The 14,220-nt window shown below is 52.9% G+C and overlaps 1 protein-coding gene and 1 long non-coding RNA gene across 7 annotated transcripts in view; one reads left to right on the top strand and one right to left on the bottom strand.

Annotated features, from left to right (window-relative positions):
* The window catches only part of LOC132002160 (uncharacterized), a 28,243-nt gene extending 26,673 nt beyond the window's left edge, over nucleotides 1-1,570 (bottom strand). The window contains exon 1 of the long non-coding RNA XR_009399760.1: nucleotides 1,484-1,570. This is a non-coding gene — a long non-coding RNA (uncharacterized LOC132002160). The remainder of the gene's footprint in view (nucleotides 1-1,483) is intronic.
* PHC2 (polyhomeotic homolog 2) overlaps nucleotides 1-14,220 on the top strand; it is a 113,233-nt gene that overhangs the window by 61,748 nt on the left and 37,265 nt on the right. For 2 of the 6 annotated variants that reach the window (XM_059377181.1, XM_059377183.1), the window contains exons 3-7: nucleotides 1,436-1,594; nucleotides 2,648-2,725; nucleotides 3,185-3,349; nucleotides 5,191-5,343; nucleotides 6,486-6,798. In XM_059377181.1, coding sequence (XP_059233164.1) covers nucleotides 1,436-1,594; nucleotides 2,648-2,725; nucleotides 3,185-3,349; nucleotides 5,191-5,343; nucleotides 6,486-6,798 — 868 coding nt within the window. Of the gene's footprint in view, nucleotides 1-1,435; nucleotides 1,595-1,937; nucleotides 2,073-2,647; nucleotides 2,726-3,184; nucleotides 3,350-5,190; nucleotides 5,344-6,485; nucleotides 6,799-14,220 lie in introns of those variants that run through there. The other 4 variants (XM_059377180.1, XM_059377184.1, XM_059377186.1 and 1 more) reach the window with 4 other exon arrangements.

Below are 14,220 nucleotides of genomic sequence, written 5' to 3'. Positions count from 1 at the left end.
TAAGAGGAGTAAGAGGAAAGGATTCTGGGAGAGAACAAGGAATAAAGAGCACTGTGTTTGTATAAACTGGGACCATTTGAGGAGAGAGAACACTGAAGGGGAGTGGGATCTGAAGAGTTGGGCTGGGGTGAGGGAATCCGGAGACTCCAGAGCCCATGAAGAATCTGAGATATTAGCCTGTTTTTGCAGAACTCCAAATCTGAGCCCAAAGATGGTGTTGGTCGAGAACCACCAGCCCTAGAAGTCAGGCTAAGACAGAGAAAGCCAGACTGGATGCTTGCTTATTGGAGACAGGACCCAGGGTGGGGAGTGGCCCCATGGTCAGGGATGCAGCAGAGCTAAGAGTAGCAAGTGGGCCAAAGCCTGGCCAGGGCCCACATGGAGCATCAGGAGGCAAGATGGCAGGAGGGTGACCAGGCAAGGAGAAGGGAAGAGAAATGTCTGTGGGGCTTAGGAGAAGAAGACAGAAGATCTCAGGGCTGGGTGAAAGGTATTCACTTTTATTTGTTCCTGGGGATAAGTGGAGGTTTTGAGACACTGGGAATGAAGGTGGGGGAGAGGGAGATCAGAGAATCAAAGGAAGCCTTTGTCACTTCCTGTGAGCAATGGCTCAGCCAGTCCAGTCTGGAAACAGGAGTAGCAGTAAGGCTGGTGATAGTGATGGTGGCCAGAAAGAGGGAATGGCGGAGAGGGGGAGGGAAAGAATACAAGAGAAAGGCATCATCCTTGTGGCACTGGCCTGCTCTCTGAGGCCAACGGGACTTTCTTCTAAGGGACTGATGGGACTCTAGCGGCTGGGGGCAGATCCTGGGAAGCAGCCCCAGCCTGGAGGGTGTAGCCCTTGGGTAAGTTGCGGCTGCTGGCTGTGCTGCCCAGGCTGGACTAGGCCCCCCTTCAGACCCGCCTCTCTCTCCCACCCCTTTCCTTCTGTCCACCTTATGGGCCTCAGTCCCCCTGCCCTCACTGTCCAGTGCTCCGGCCCCCCAATCTGAACACAGGAAATGGCCAGAGGGGGAGTAGCGAACAAGCCTGACAGGGGACACAGTGTCCCTGGAGGCTTTCTCCTCGCTATCTGCTGTCTGTAGCCCTGAGCCTCCCCGCTGCCCAGAGCCGCTCAGAGCAGCGGTGTCCCATTCTGATTTTCCCCACGCCACGCCGGCGGCTGCCCCCAGAGCTGATGCAGCTGGGGAGGAGAGGAGCCCAAGAGCCGAAGCTCTGCGGGGGCAGACGAGGGCGGAGAAGTAGGCAGGGTGAAACAGCGCCGGCCCCAGGCCTCCCTAGGGCGTGGTGACCCGTTGTAGGGGTGGTCACTGGCCCGGGGTGCCCTGAACAGTTAAGGGGAGACGGGGCTGCCCAGGCGTTAGGGAAGAAGGGGCGGGTCCCTGCAAGCTGGGTGACAGCGCTGCCTCCCCCTGTCCCCCCGCCGGCCCCCTAGGTGATCCAGCAGGCGCTGCACAGGCAGCCCAGCACGGCGGCCCAGTACCTGCAGCAGATGTACGCGGCCCAGCAGCAGCACCTCATGCTGCAGACGGCTGCGCTCCAGCAGCAGCACCTCAGCGGTGCCCAGCTCCAGAGCCTGGCAGCGGTACAGCAGGTGAGAGGAGCAGGGCGGGGTAGGGGGAAGGAGCAGGCCCTGTATGCGCGTCACCGCTGGGGGCAAGAGCGTAGGGGTGCAGGGGGAGGGGAGTGGGGGCGCCCTCACAGAATCCCTGGGCGCAGGCACAAAGGTCATGGTCCTTTGCCAGATAAGGAAAGAGTCTGTGGGAAGTTCGGCCCGGGGCCCAAGTTCACACAGCCCTGTGAGTGGAGTGGTGGAACTCTCTGCCCAGCTGGCCCCAGGAAGAAGGGGGGGGAGCCCCTCCTCCCCAGGGCACCACACCACACTAGAGGAGGGCCAGAGGGAGTGTCCTCAAGAGAAGGCCGTTGCCCACCTAGCTTCCTGTCTGTCCTCCATGGCTGAGAAGACCTCATGCGTTCCTTCATTCACCAAAAGTCCCGTGCACCCACTGTGCCACAGGGCATGTCAGACACTGAGTCCGCTGTGGACCCTGCCTTCGCAGAGCTTAGATGAGGTGAGAGCGAGCAAACAGAAACCCAGATAGACGAGGAAGTGAAATACCTAAATCTCTAAGTTGCCGTAAGCAGTCTGAAAGAGAAAGTTCGCTTGGCCTGAGAGACAAGTGGGTTGTCCTGGGTTGGGCAGCCGGGGACCGTCTGTCTGCTGGAGGGACGTGGCGCTGACATGTGAAGGATGAGAAGAAGCCGGCCATGGGGAGGCGGGCAGACAGAACGTGCCAGACAGCCTGTGCAAAATCTCTCATGGGGTCTGTGAACCCAGTGTGACAGAGCACGGTGGCGGGGGCTACAGAAACCCGGAAAGATAGGTAATAATCATCGCTAATCATCTGAGCTCTTATGTGTAGATGCTTTGCCTTGCTTCATCCTTTCCGCGGTGCTAAAAGGTGGGTTCTGTTTTTTATAAAGAGGAAACTGAAGCACGCGCTTGAGGCCACACAGATGAAGCAGAATGAGGGTTTGACTGTAGGCTTTGGACTCCTAACCATCATCCTCTAGCGCTTCCTTAGAGAGCTTGGGGAACAGCTGGGGGAGATCTGGGGCCCTTGTGACAAGCATTGTTCTTTTCTAGGCAAGCCTGGTGGCCAACAGACAAGGGAGCTCGTCAGGCAGCAACGTGTCTGCACAGGCCCCAGCCCAGTCATCCTCGGTGAGTAGGTTGGAGAGCAGCAAGCAGGACCCACAGCGCTGTGTCCAGCTCCTCCCTCCTTGGCCCAGGTGCTCACGGGCTCCCAGACCCAGGCAGGGAATCTATCACTCTTGCCAGGGGAGGGGAAAAAACAAACAAACAAGCAAACAAACACGTGGCTCTTCTTAACCCTTACTTTAGTAACTCCCTGTCACCCTTCCCTCCAACGGCCAGACTCTCTGTGTAGAATTCAGTTCTCTTGGCCACTGAACCCTTCCTGCAGCTCCACACGTAGGCCAGAGATAGGCCAGAGATGGGGCAGGGCTGAGGGATGCTCCAAGACCCATGTGTCAGAGATGGTCCTAAAGAAGGCTGAATCCACCAAGGAACAGAGGAGGGGGAGAGAAGGAAGTGGATGGGGGGGCACAGAGTTAACCAACAGAACCTCCTGCTTCCTACTGCGCGTTTCTCTCTCATCAGATCAATCTGGCAGCCTCCCCAGCAGCAGCCCAGCTCATCAACCGGGCGCAGAGCGTCAACTCGGCGACAGCCTCGGGCATCGCCCAGCAGGCTGTGCTCTTGGGCAACACGTCATCTCCGGCCCTGACGGCAAGCCAAGCACAGATGTATCTAAGGGCACAGATGGTGAGTACCCAGCCTGGGCCTCAGCTCAGATGGCCTGGGAGGAGTACAAAGACAGACAGGTTGGGGCTGGGAGGTTAAAGAGGGTAAGGATTAGAGAAGTGGGGGAGGGGGAGCACCCAGGGACAGGCGGCAAGAGGTAAGGGGTGGCATAAGGAAGAGGGCATCTGGAAGGTTGAATGGGAGCTTGGGTACAGGCTCAGTGACCCAAGGACATGTGGGGTTCCCGGCTGAAATGGAGAAGGTTGCTGATGAGGCCTCCTTTCCTTCCCTAATAGTCCTCTTCTTATCAGAAACCACTCCCCTGAATTCATTAGGGTAGAAAATGCAGGGGCCCATGCCCAGATGGTCAGTATACGCAGATCCTTAAGCAAACACACAGACATCCATGTACTTTACAAAAATGGGGTCTTAACCCCCTGTGGCAGGCCTTACAGGGACCAGCCACCAGTAGTTCCAGGGCCAAAGGAGAATTCCAGCCCAGGGGGTACAGGTGACATTCCATTTCACAACACACTGCTGTCTCCACTGCTCTCCCAACTGGGTCCCCATCCAAATCAGGGTCCCTCTGTCACCTGTTAATTCAGCTTATTTGAATATGCCAAATGTGCTCAGGATGGGATCAGCCCCAGACCTGCTTACCTAGAATCTCTCCTCTACACCTGTCCCTAAGGGATGCAAAGGTCCTGAGGTCTGGGTCCTTAAGATTTAGAAGAATTTCCAGGGAAAACAGCAGCATACTTCCCAGGAGGCAAATAACATGTAGCTCTCTGTCAGGCTCAGCTCACTGAGTCTGATCTCATGTCTCCCCTCCTGAAGATGTCTCCCTCTGGCTCCTTGACACGCTGTCCTGAAGACAATACAGTCCTACCCTCCCTTTGCTTCTGTGGCCAGAACTTGACACTTGGGGATTTTCCGGTCTTGCTCCAGCACTTCCTTTCTTGACTCTGAGTTCATTGTTTGTGGTGTTCCATTCCCTGGGAATAGCCTCTGGGACACACAGTATGGAATAGACTTGCACTTCCCTAGGGAACGGGAGGCCACAGCGTGACCCTGCCCAAACTTGCCTTTGTCTTCGGTTTACTCGTTCCCTTGTCCTCCTACTCAGCTGCCCCAGTCGGGGTCCTTCAGCCTGTCTGCCTCGCTACCCAGTGTAGGGCACACAGGTCCAGAGTAGACATAGATGTACCTCAGAGTTTCGGGAAAGCTGCCTATGAGATATCTGCACACCCACGGGGCACCAAACGAGGCTCACAGGGTTGGAAGTGTCATGCAGAGACCCACATGTAGCCGGCACCCACCGAAGGAGAGGCAGGTCCGAGTATGGCTCCAGGCACCCGGGTCTTCCGCCACCATTGTCTCTGCACACCGCCCCCCACCTGAATCTAAATTTGACTAAGAACCAAGAAAAGAATACATCTACCTGGATCCCTTGTGCAGGGGAGTCCCGTTCTGGCCCAGACCTGGAGTCAGGAGTGGGTTAGACCTGGAAAGAAGTCCTACGACATCTGTCTGAACCCAAGGTCCCGGCTCCCCGGGGTGCTGTGGAGAGAGTTACTTCAGGGTGTCCCAGGAAGTTTGGCCCTCTGGGATGAGCTCCTCACAGAGGCTTCTGAAGTAAACCCAATGTGCATCCCCAGATGCGCGCTCCTCCGCCATCCCCTTCACTAGCCAGCCTGGATCAGGACGCTACAAACCTCTTGAGACTTTCAGGTGGTCCCCCTGGACTCTTTCACTCTCTTGCCTCCCTCTTTCCCCATATCTGCTCCTTGGCTGAACTGGCCTGTCCTGTGGCTGAGCCCACATTGGGCAGGTAAAAGGCGCCTCGTTTCCTGTGATTCCAGGCCCAGCCAGGTAACCTGGTGCAGGTAGCTAGGAGCCTAGGCGGCACTGTTCCTTTGTCCCCTCAGCTCATCTTCACGCCCACGGCCACCGTCGCTACTGTGCAGCCTGAGCTCGGCACTGGCTCCCCCGCCCGGCCCCCCACCCCCGCCCAGGTGAGGATTCCATGCTGCTGGGAGGGCAGGGGGGTGGGCACCTCCGTAGAGGGGTACTGATACCGGGTATGGGCACAAGCCTGGAGGCTCTTTGACTCTCTTGAAAGGTTGGGATCTTCTAGGAAAGCCGGGGGGAGACAGGACATCCCACTGCTCCCAGACTGACTCCATTAATTCCCCCATTGAGAAGACCTCAGCCACTCTCGACTCTGCTCCAGTCCCTCAAACGTAGATCAGGAGTCAGAGAGCAACAGGCTGGGGTAAACGCTGTTGCCAATAATGGGTGGCCATTACTAGCATTTTCCCAGTATAACTTCTGTGTTGCTTTTCAAGTGGGAAAATCCCACTCTGGCTACACACACTAGCCCCTCTAGTTCAGGAAAAATGGCACGGAAGAGGGAGCAAGGTCAGTCCTGGGTCCCCACCTTCCGCTGGGAGCACACGGATACCGCTTTGGCTGTAAAGATTCTAAGGGCAGCGGGGCAACACCTCCCCCCCCCCCAACTCCCTCCTCACCCCAGCTACAGTCCGGGAGAGCACTTGGGAGCTAGAGAAATCAGATTGGTCAGAAGCAAGTCGGGCACAGCCTCTGCGCGTCCAGCAGAGGGCACCAGGGGCCAGGCTGAGTAAGCGCGCTGATCCTGGTGTAAACCTCATCCTGAGAGCCTGAGAACAAAAAAAAAAAAAAAAAAGATCCTTTGCCTGGTGTCCACGCTGGTCAATTAACTTTCACTTTTGCCCTGGCCCTTTTGAGTGTGGGAAGCCCTGGGCCCCGCTGTAGCTGGGAATTCTTCTTTCTAAATGGAATGCATCCCATCCTGATAGTTTGGGGGAGGAGAAGAGGTAACGGAAGGGAGAGAGAGCCCGCCCCAGCCTGGGTGGGCAGCCCTTCTCAGAATTCAGTTTCTTCTGCTCACGGATCCAAGCACTAGTATTCTTTCTTGTCCCCTTTAGAAACTCTGCCTGCTCCTGGTTCCTCTTTCGGCCTCTAACTCATTTTCTCTCTTTTCTCTCTTGACTTTACAACCTGCTGTCCCAGTTAGCCATTTCTAGGTCCGTCCCTACCTCCTTCCCTGTCTTAGCTGTGTGTTACCACTGCGCTACCCGCATTCTCGGGACTCCTATAGACCCCTCTTTTCCAGGTACAGAACTTGACCCTTCGAACACAGCAGCCACCAACTGCAGCAGCCTCGGGCTCTACCCCCACCCAGCCTGTCCTGCCCAGCTTGGCCCTGAAACCCACGCCAGGTGGTAACCAGCCTCTGCCTACCCCATCACAGGGCAGAAACACCGCTCAGGGTTCCCCCGCAGGTGCCAAGCCTGGCATAGCTGACAGCGTGTTGGAGCCACTCAAGAAAGGAGATGGTAACAGCAGCGCACCGGGGAGCATGGAGGGCCGGGCTGGGCTCAGCCGGATGGCCCCCGCTGTGGCCACCCACCCCCTCGTCGCACCAGGTAAGGGCTCCAGGGACAAGGGTCTTATCCCAGAAAACCCAGGAGGACTATAAGGGAAGGGGAAATTTTCAAACTTTCCTTTTTCCCATGGACATGCTAAGATCCCAGCCCTGCATCTCTCCTCTTCCCTCTTCCCATCTTGAGGCGTTCATCAGCTCCTTGTTCTGTACCATGTCTCCATCTAGCTTTAGAGGAAGCAGCCATATCATCTGGGATAAAGGAGTCCTTAGCCACAGGTGCAATGGTGAATCTCGGAGCTCCTAGCCCTGAGAGAGTGGAGACTGGCAGTTGGGCTATTTTGAAATGCTCTAAGGGTCAGCAATAGGGATAGGGATGAGCCCGATGCACACAAGAACCACACAGGCAGATGAGGAAGCGGGAAGTTGATTTTCTCAACATGCAACAGACATTTGTTGACAAATGTCTGCCAGTTATGGTGCCAGTTCCGGAAGCGCAGAGATAAATGAGACTTGGGCTCTGCCCTCCGGGGAGGGCGCTGTCTAGGGAGATAGACAGACAAGTCCAGTGAGGTACAGTGTGATACTCATAAATGTGAGCTCTAGGCACTGCAGGGACACCGGGGAGCTGTCTCGCTCTGGGGAGGAGGGCCAGAAAGCCTTGCCAAGGAGGGTGACACTTGAGAAAAAAAATCTAACGGATTAAAAAATAGTAATAATACCCAGATTACCTGTGAGGCAGGTTCTGTGAGGGGACTGACTCAGCATTCCCTGAGGCTGGACCTCTTTCCCTGCCTGCTAGCATTGTCCCAGCGCCACTGCCTGTTGTAGGCAGTCAGTCTTTCCTTAGAAAAGTCTCAGAAGGAGGGCCTGGGTGTCTCAGTCAGTTAAGCATCTGCCTTCAGCTCTGGTAATGATCCCAGGGTCCTGGGTTTGAGTCCCACGTCTCTCTCTGCCTGCCACTCGCCCTGCTTGTTTTCTCTCTTGCCATCCCTCTCTCTCTGACAAATAGATAAATAAAATCTTAAAAGAAAAAACAACCCTAGAAGCCAGCTTATCCGTCTAGGGAATGAGACCACACTGTTAGACCACCCAAATAAATATAGCTATAGACAGTAGGGCTTTACTTGAAAGAGATTGTCACCCTGGTCACATACCGGGGACCACCACTGACCCTCTGTCTTCATCCAGACCATCTAACCTGCATTTTTTTTTCTTGAGAGCCTATATATGCCAGTTACTAGATTAACCAAGAGGGCCAAAATACAATGCCTTACCTAAATAGTATGCGTCAAAAAGAGGGGGCCAGATATATAAGCAAATCCATTCAACTTCAAAGATCTTATTATAGGAGTAAGTCCAAGGTAAGTGTGGGCACAGGCCGCCAACTCAGTGCCAGATCATGGGTCAGAGATACTGTCCCTCAGAGGAAATGGTCTGTGAGTCTTAAAGCATGAGTAGTTTCCCCACCAGACAAAGCAGGGGAAGATAGTCAAGACAGGGGAAAGCACAAGTCAAGTGTCATGATATCGAGGAAGAAGAATCTACACTCCAGTCCTTTATTTACTCTCCTGAGGTTTCAAGGGCAAAGTGTTGGTGATTCTCTGCCTTTGGATGGTCACTGCTGAGCTAAGGAAGGCAGCCAGCTCCCGACACACGCCTCACTGCCCTGTGGTTCCAGATGTCTCTCACCGGCTGGCATTGCTTTCATCAGACACTAGTCCAGCCTCTTCCTGACTGGACTCAAAAGGGTCAAGGCTGGGCATCTTACAGCGAGTTGACAGCAGCTTGGATGAGAGTGAGACCCCAAATTAGCACTTCTACCTTCTCATTCAAGCTACAAACCCTACAAGCCCTACTTCCTGAGAACCATTCCCATCCAAGCCAAAATATAGCCTCTGCCTAGATTGAAGCCAGCCCCCCAGATTCTAAGAACCCTTCCACAGAAAGACCAGTTCTTGAGTTCTTTCTAAATGTACAAGGGAACCCTAGAGTCTCGAGAAAACTGGGTGCTGAGAAAACATCTCCTGTGACCTAGATGATACACTAGGCAGCTTTATGCACACCACCCTGTTTTACCTTCGAAAGAACCCTGTTACGGTAGGTGTGTTTATCCGTTTTGCAGACGAGAGGATGAAAGCTCAGAGAGGTTACCCCAGAACTTACTACATATGTTGCTCAAGGTCACCTAAGTTCTAAGTGGCAGAACTGGGAACCAGTTCTGGGCCTGGCCGAGTCAGATTCTATATTCTTAGTCCTTTAGCTGTATTTGCCTCTCCCATTTCTTGCAGTAATTTGGGTCTTTCCTAGGCTTTTCCTGTTCATGACCGAAATAGTCAAAGAGCCTGATGGTTCTAAGTTCTGCAGCTTACGGAATCCAGCGGAGGGCTCTCTTCTCTTGAATCTTATAGTAGTGAGTTACAGGCTGAGGCCTGGGGCCCAGGCATGGCCTGGGACTAGTAATTTGTGGCTATATACAATACAGAGACCAGTGGCTCCCCAGAACTTTCTGTGGAGCAGCTGTGAGCCGCATCTAGATCATACAAGCCAGTGGGCTTTGCATGGTTGCTGGCTCCTACCATCCTCTCCCATTCTTGCCTCCTTCTTCTCTCCCTTCCTCTCTGTAAGGCAGCGGTTCCACTCCCCCACCCCTACCTCCCAGATGGAAGGCCGTGGGAGGGTTTTGATGCTGCAGATCCTCTCAGGCCTCTGGAACAAAAAGAGAGGGAAATAATCCTTATGCCCTGGTGGGGGCGGCCTGGAACAGCACCTGGCGCTGGGCTAGGGGTCCTCAGGCAGAGGTAACTTCTGGCCTCCTGCCCAGCCAACCCACTGCGAATGAACAGAGGAATCAGAGCATGTGGGCATGCGCACAGGAGTGTGTGTGTGTGTGTGTGTGTGTGTGTGTGAGAGAGAGAGAGAGAGAGAGAGAGAGAAGGAGGGAGGGAGAAGCGGGGGTGGCGGGTTTTGTTGGTTATTGGAGCATTTTCAAGCTGGCTGGCTGGTTGCCCCCAGGGAGAGTAACCAGTAGAGACCTGCGGTGGGGGGCAGTGGGGGATCATAGTGGAGAGGAATGTGTCCCCCTGGGGGCTATGTACTCCCAGAACAGGCAAACGCTGTACTCCCAGCTGGGACTGCTCCCACTGACAGCTGTTTGGGGGCAAAGCCCCTCCCCCATGGCAAGCTCCCTGCTGTTCCTGCTCCTGTCACCTTGGCAACCAGCTTCTTTAAGATCTGCAAATAGAAAAGGTCCCTTATGCCCTGAAAAGGGGTGGGTTGGTAGGTGGGGGAGGGGAGTAAGGGGCGGAGAGCAGAGCCTAAGAGGTTGGGCTTCTCAGAAATTCGAGGACAGAACAAGGGAGGGCTTAAGAGGAGCAGGCGGCAAGGTCCCATGGGCCCCGCCTGCAGGGAAACCGAGTCCTGAAAGGGAGCTGGGCCGCAGCTCCACACAGGCTTGGTTCTTGGAGTCCTCATTCTAGGGGATAAACTCAGGGCCTTGGCTGCACACTCAGGACCAAAGGTGAGCAGCAAGTTGCTGACCAGGAAGTTGATGCTGTGAAAAGAGGAAACTGTCAGGTCATTGAAAATTCTAGGCCCTTTCCACACAATTGTGCTCCAGATGCCAAGTCTTTGTTCTGTCTCCTCATCCCTCCTCAGGTCTCATCAGAGGAGCGAGCGAAAACTGCTGGAAAGGCCTGCCACATAGCAGCTTTGTTTTATCACAGAGAGGGGTTTGTGTCAGGGGAATAGTGATTTCTGTCTGTGATAGGCCTGACAACATGGTACTGGCTGATTCTAGGACTCTCGGGTACCACATTTCTCTCCCAGAGCAGCTTCCAAGCTGTGAGATAGATGCTTTTACTTGGAGAATCCAATAAAAACAAAACATACAAGTGGGCTTGTTATCTCTCTGGAGTCAAAATTCCCAACAATTCTGATGTTAGCTTCGTGCAACCAGCCATGAAGGTCATTTCAACTATCCACTGTAGGACCGAATTTAGATTACTAAGAAGTTCATCTTTATAGCAGGGGGAAAAGGTCTAGGGGATATCAGTGGAGGCATTTTATATTTTGCTTAACACATCATGGGTGTGTACGTGTGTGTGTGTGTGTGTGTGTGTGTATGACAGAGACAGAGGAAGAGGGTACAACTGTGATACACAGAGAGCCTTGGAACTGTTGAGCCTTCTTTCCTGAAATCCTTCCCCCTAGGCTCCTATTACATTACCTCCATGGGCCATTGCCAGCCAATAATAATAATTACCAGTTAATGAACAATCCAGTCACCGTACAAACATGTACCAGGCACTGTACTAAATACCCACCTATCTTACCTACATATCTCATTTAACCCTAACAATGATTATTCCATTCCCCCAAATGAGGAAGATATGGCTCAGGAAGACTAATTAACTGTCGTTCCCAAATAGTTTTTCTCTGTCTCTTTAATTGTTTAGTTCAGCTCAATAAATACTCATTTAGCACCTATTATGTGCCAAACATAACGCTAACCATATGGGAGTAACAGAGATGAACAAGAGTTTAAATTCTAATTGGGGTTGAGGAAATCGGAGTTGTGCCTGAAAAATGAGTAAGTTTCGAGAACAGAACAGAAGGAGGATGATCTCAGCTGGCACTGGGAAGTACCGACGCCCAGAATGGCCATGTGTGCTTGTGACCATCTGTGCGTGTAGGTGGGACCTGCTCCCCCCTCCTTTCCCCTCGCCCCACTGCCATTCGCTATGGGACTCCCAAAAGACTCAGTCCTGTCCTCCTGGCAGTGTACTCCAACACTCACCCCTAAAGGACTCAGTCCTGTCCTCCTGGCAGTGTACTCCAACACTCACCCCTAAAGGAGCTTATCTGTTCTTACATTTTCAGACACCTACCACCTGTCAGCAGAAGAGTTCTCAATATGTGTCCATCCCTGTCTTCATCTCCCTTCCCTAGACAATTCCTGTCTACAGGATATTTTCTGCCTTGGATATCACCCCACCTGCTATACACACTTTTTAAAGATTTTTTTTTTTTAAAGATCTTTTATTTATTCGTTTAAGAGAGCAAGAGAGCCAGCAAGAGCACCAGTAGGAGGGAAGGTCAGAGGGAGAGGGAGAAGCAGACTCCCCGCTGAGCAGGGAGCCCAACACAGGGCTCCATACCAGGACCCTGAAAGCATGATTTGAGCTGAAGGCAGATGCTTAACCGACTGAGCCACCCAGGCGCCCTGTATACACATCTTTAAAATTTACAGAATTCATAAAATAAAAACAAAAACCTGGCTGTGTTCCTCTACAGAAGAATCCCCGTTCCCAGTTTCCTGGCCACGGTCCACAGTCGTGAGCTACTCTTATAGCCCAGGCTCTCAGTCTCAGTGTTATTCTGACTTCATTTTCCTGTCCCACAGAGGCAGTATCATAATGGGAAAAGCATGGGCTTCAGAGTTAGATCTGGTTTCAGACCCCAGCTTCCCTACTTACTAGTTTTATGACCATCATCAAGTTACTTAATCTCTGTAAACCTCAATTTCCTCACCTATAAAACTCCGATGATTGTACTTCCCACAGGCTGTAAAGATGAGCGCAGTGGCCTGCAGAGGCACCCGGCGCAGAGTAGGCTCGAGACAGCCACCAGCTCCCATTCCCTCCTGAGTCCTACCTTCCACCCCCCCCCCCACCCCCAGCTCATCGCCAGGCTCTGATGAAACGCCCTCTGTGTTGGCTCTTTGCCTTTCCTCCAGGCCTGCTGACTGTAAGAGGCTTAACTGATGGCCAGGAATTCCCACTCACCGCTGCTAGAACCCTCTTCCTCAAAGACTGTGATTTCTTTCTTGTTTAGAAACCGTCACTGTGTCTTTATTTCCTACTTTACCGGCTGCAAGGCCTAGCCTGTAGGAGGGTTTCAATAAATAGCATGTTCATGACTTCTGGTAAGAATGACTCTGACTTCGTGGGGAGCCTTCAAGACCCTCCCCAGATTGCCCACGGAGCCACTGGAATTGCCCATGGCTTCCTGGGACCGATCTTCTGATCTTCTGCCCCCCCCCCCCCCCCCCCCCCCCCCACCCCCCCCGCCACGAGCATCCCTTTGTGACTTACTTGACCTGTCACATACCTCCCTGCCTTCTGGCAAAGCACTCACTCCTCATTGGCCTTAGCTCCAAGATGACCAGCAAAGGTCTGAGCAGCTCCCAGCTCCTATTCCAAGGCTTGCCATTTTACTGTGTTTACTGGTTTGTATTAGTCACTTGTCCATCAGCATTTTTTTTTAAAGATTTCATTTATTTATTTAACAGACAGAGATCACAAGTAGGCAGAGAGGCAGGCGGGGCGGGGGAGGGGGGCAGCGGGGGGGAGGGAGGAAGCAGGTTCCCCGCCAAGCAGAGAGCCCAATGCGAGACTCAATCCCAGGACCCTGAGATCATGACCCAAGCTGAAGGCAGAGGTGCTTTTTTTTTTTTTTAAAGATTTTATTTATTTATTTGACAGACAGAGATCACAAATAGGCAGAGAGGCAGGCAGAGAAAGGAGGAAGCAGGCTCCCTGCTGAGCAGAGAGAGCCCCATGTGGGGCTTGATCTCAGGATCCTGGGATCATGACCTGAGCTGAAGGCTGAGGCTTAACCCACTGAGCCACCCAGGCACCCGTCCATCAGCATTTTTTTGAGGGTTTGTGATGTGCAAGGCACTGTGTTTCATCTGTCAAGCAAAAAACGACCTTCCTTTAGTGCCACATGTCCCATGAATCCTGCTCAGCTCTTGCTTATAAAAATGGAAGCACCACCCATTTGCCTCATCGGGTTATTGTTATGCATAAATGAGATTCACATTATAAAAATGCTTTGAGAAGTTCAAAGCCACATGCAAATAGCTGATAGTATTTTAAGAAGAGCTTCCTTTGCTGGGCATCTAGTTATGAGCAAAGGCAGTGAACCTTTTCGTGATTGAAAACTCAATATTCCATGGGATGCTATCGGCTACCCTATGTGGGGCATATTACCATTTCTAGAACAGGAAATCAAGATTCAGGGAGGGTAAGCAGTTTGTCTACAGTTACACAGTCTATCGGTGGCAGAACCAAGCTCCAAACCCAGATCTGGCTCCGAACCCCATGCTTTAGGTCACTTAGGCTGCACCACCGTCTTTCTGCCAAGGTGGGGAGGCGGCAGAGATGCAGAAGCCAGTTTCTTTTTTTAATGCTCCAGGCTGCCTTATGAGGAATTCTGCCTCACAGAGGAGGTTGGCTAGTTTTGCCAGATGGCTGCAGCGCAGGCCTAAAGACATGAAGACAGGGACAGAACGCCATGGCGTGCCCCTGCCGTTACAAGCTTGTTGTTATGACCTAGTATCTTGTCGCAGGGAAACCTCCCTTAGCTCCTCTTCCCCCTCAAACCCTTAGCCCACAGCACAGAGGAACTGCCTCATGGAAAATTCATGTGGCTATTGCTTTAGGTTTTTCCAGAAGGTCCT

This window comes from Mustela nigripes, chromosome 14, assembly GCF_022355385.1.
Source record: "Mustela nigripes isolate SB6536 chromosome 14, MUSNIG.SB6536, whole genome shotgun sequence".
Lineage (NCBI taxonomy): Eukaryota > Metazoa > Chordata > Mammalia > Carnivora > Mustelidae > Mustela > Mustela nigripes.
The sequence above is the reverse complement of the archived record's forward strand: the minus strand, read 5'-3'. Positions and strand labels throughout refer to the sequence as shown.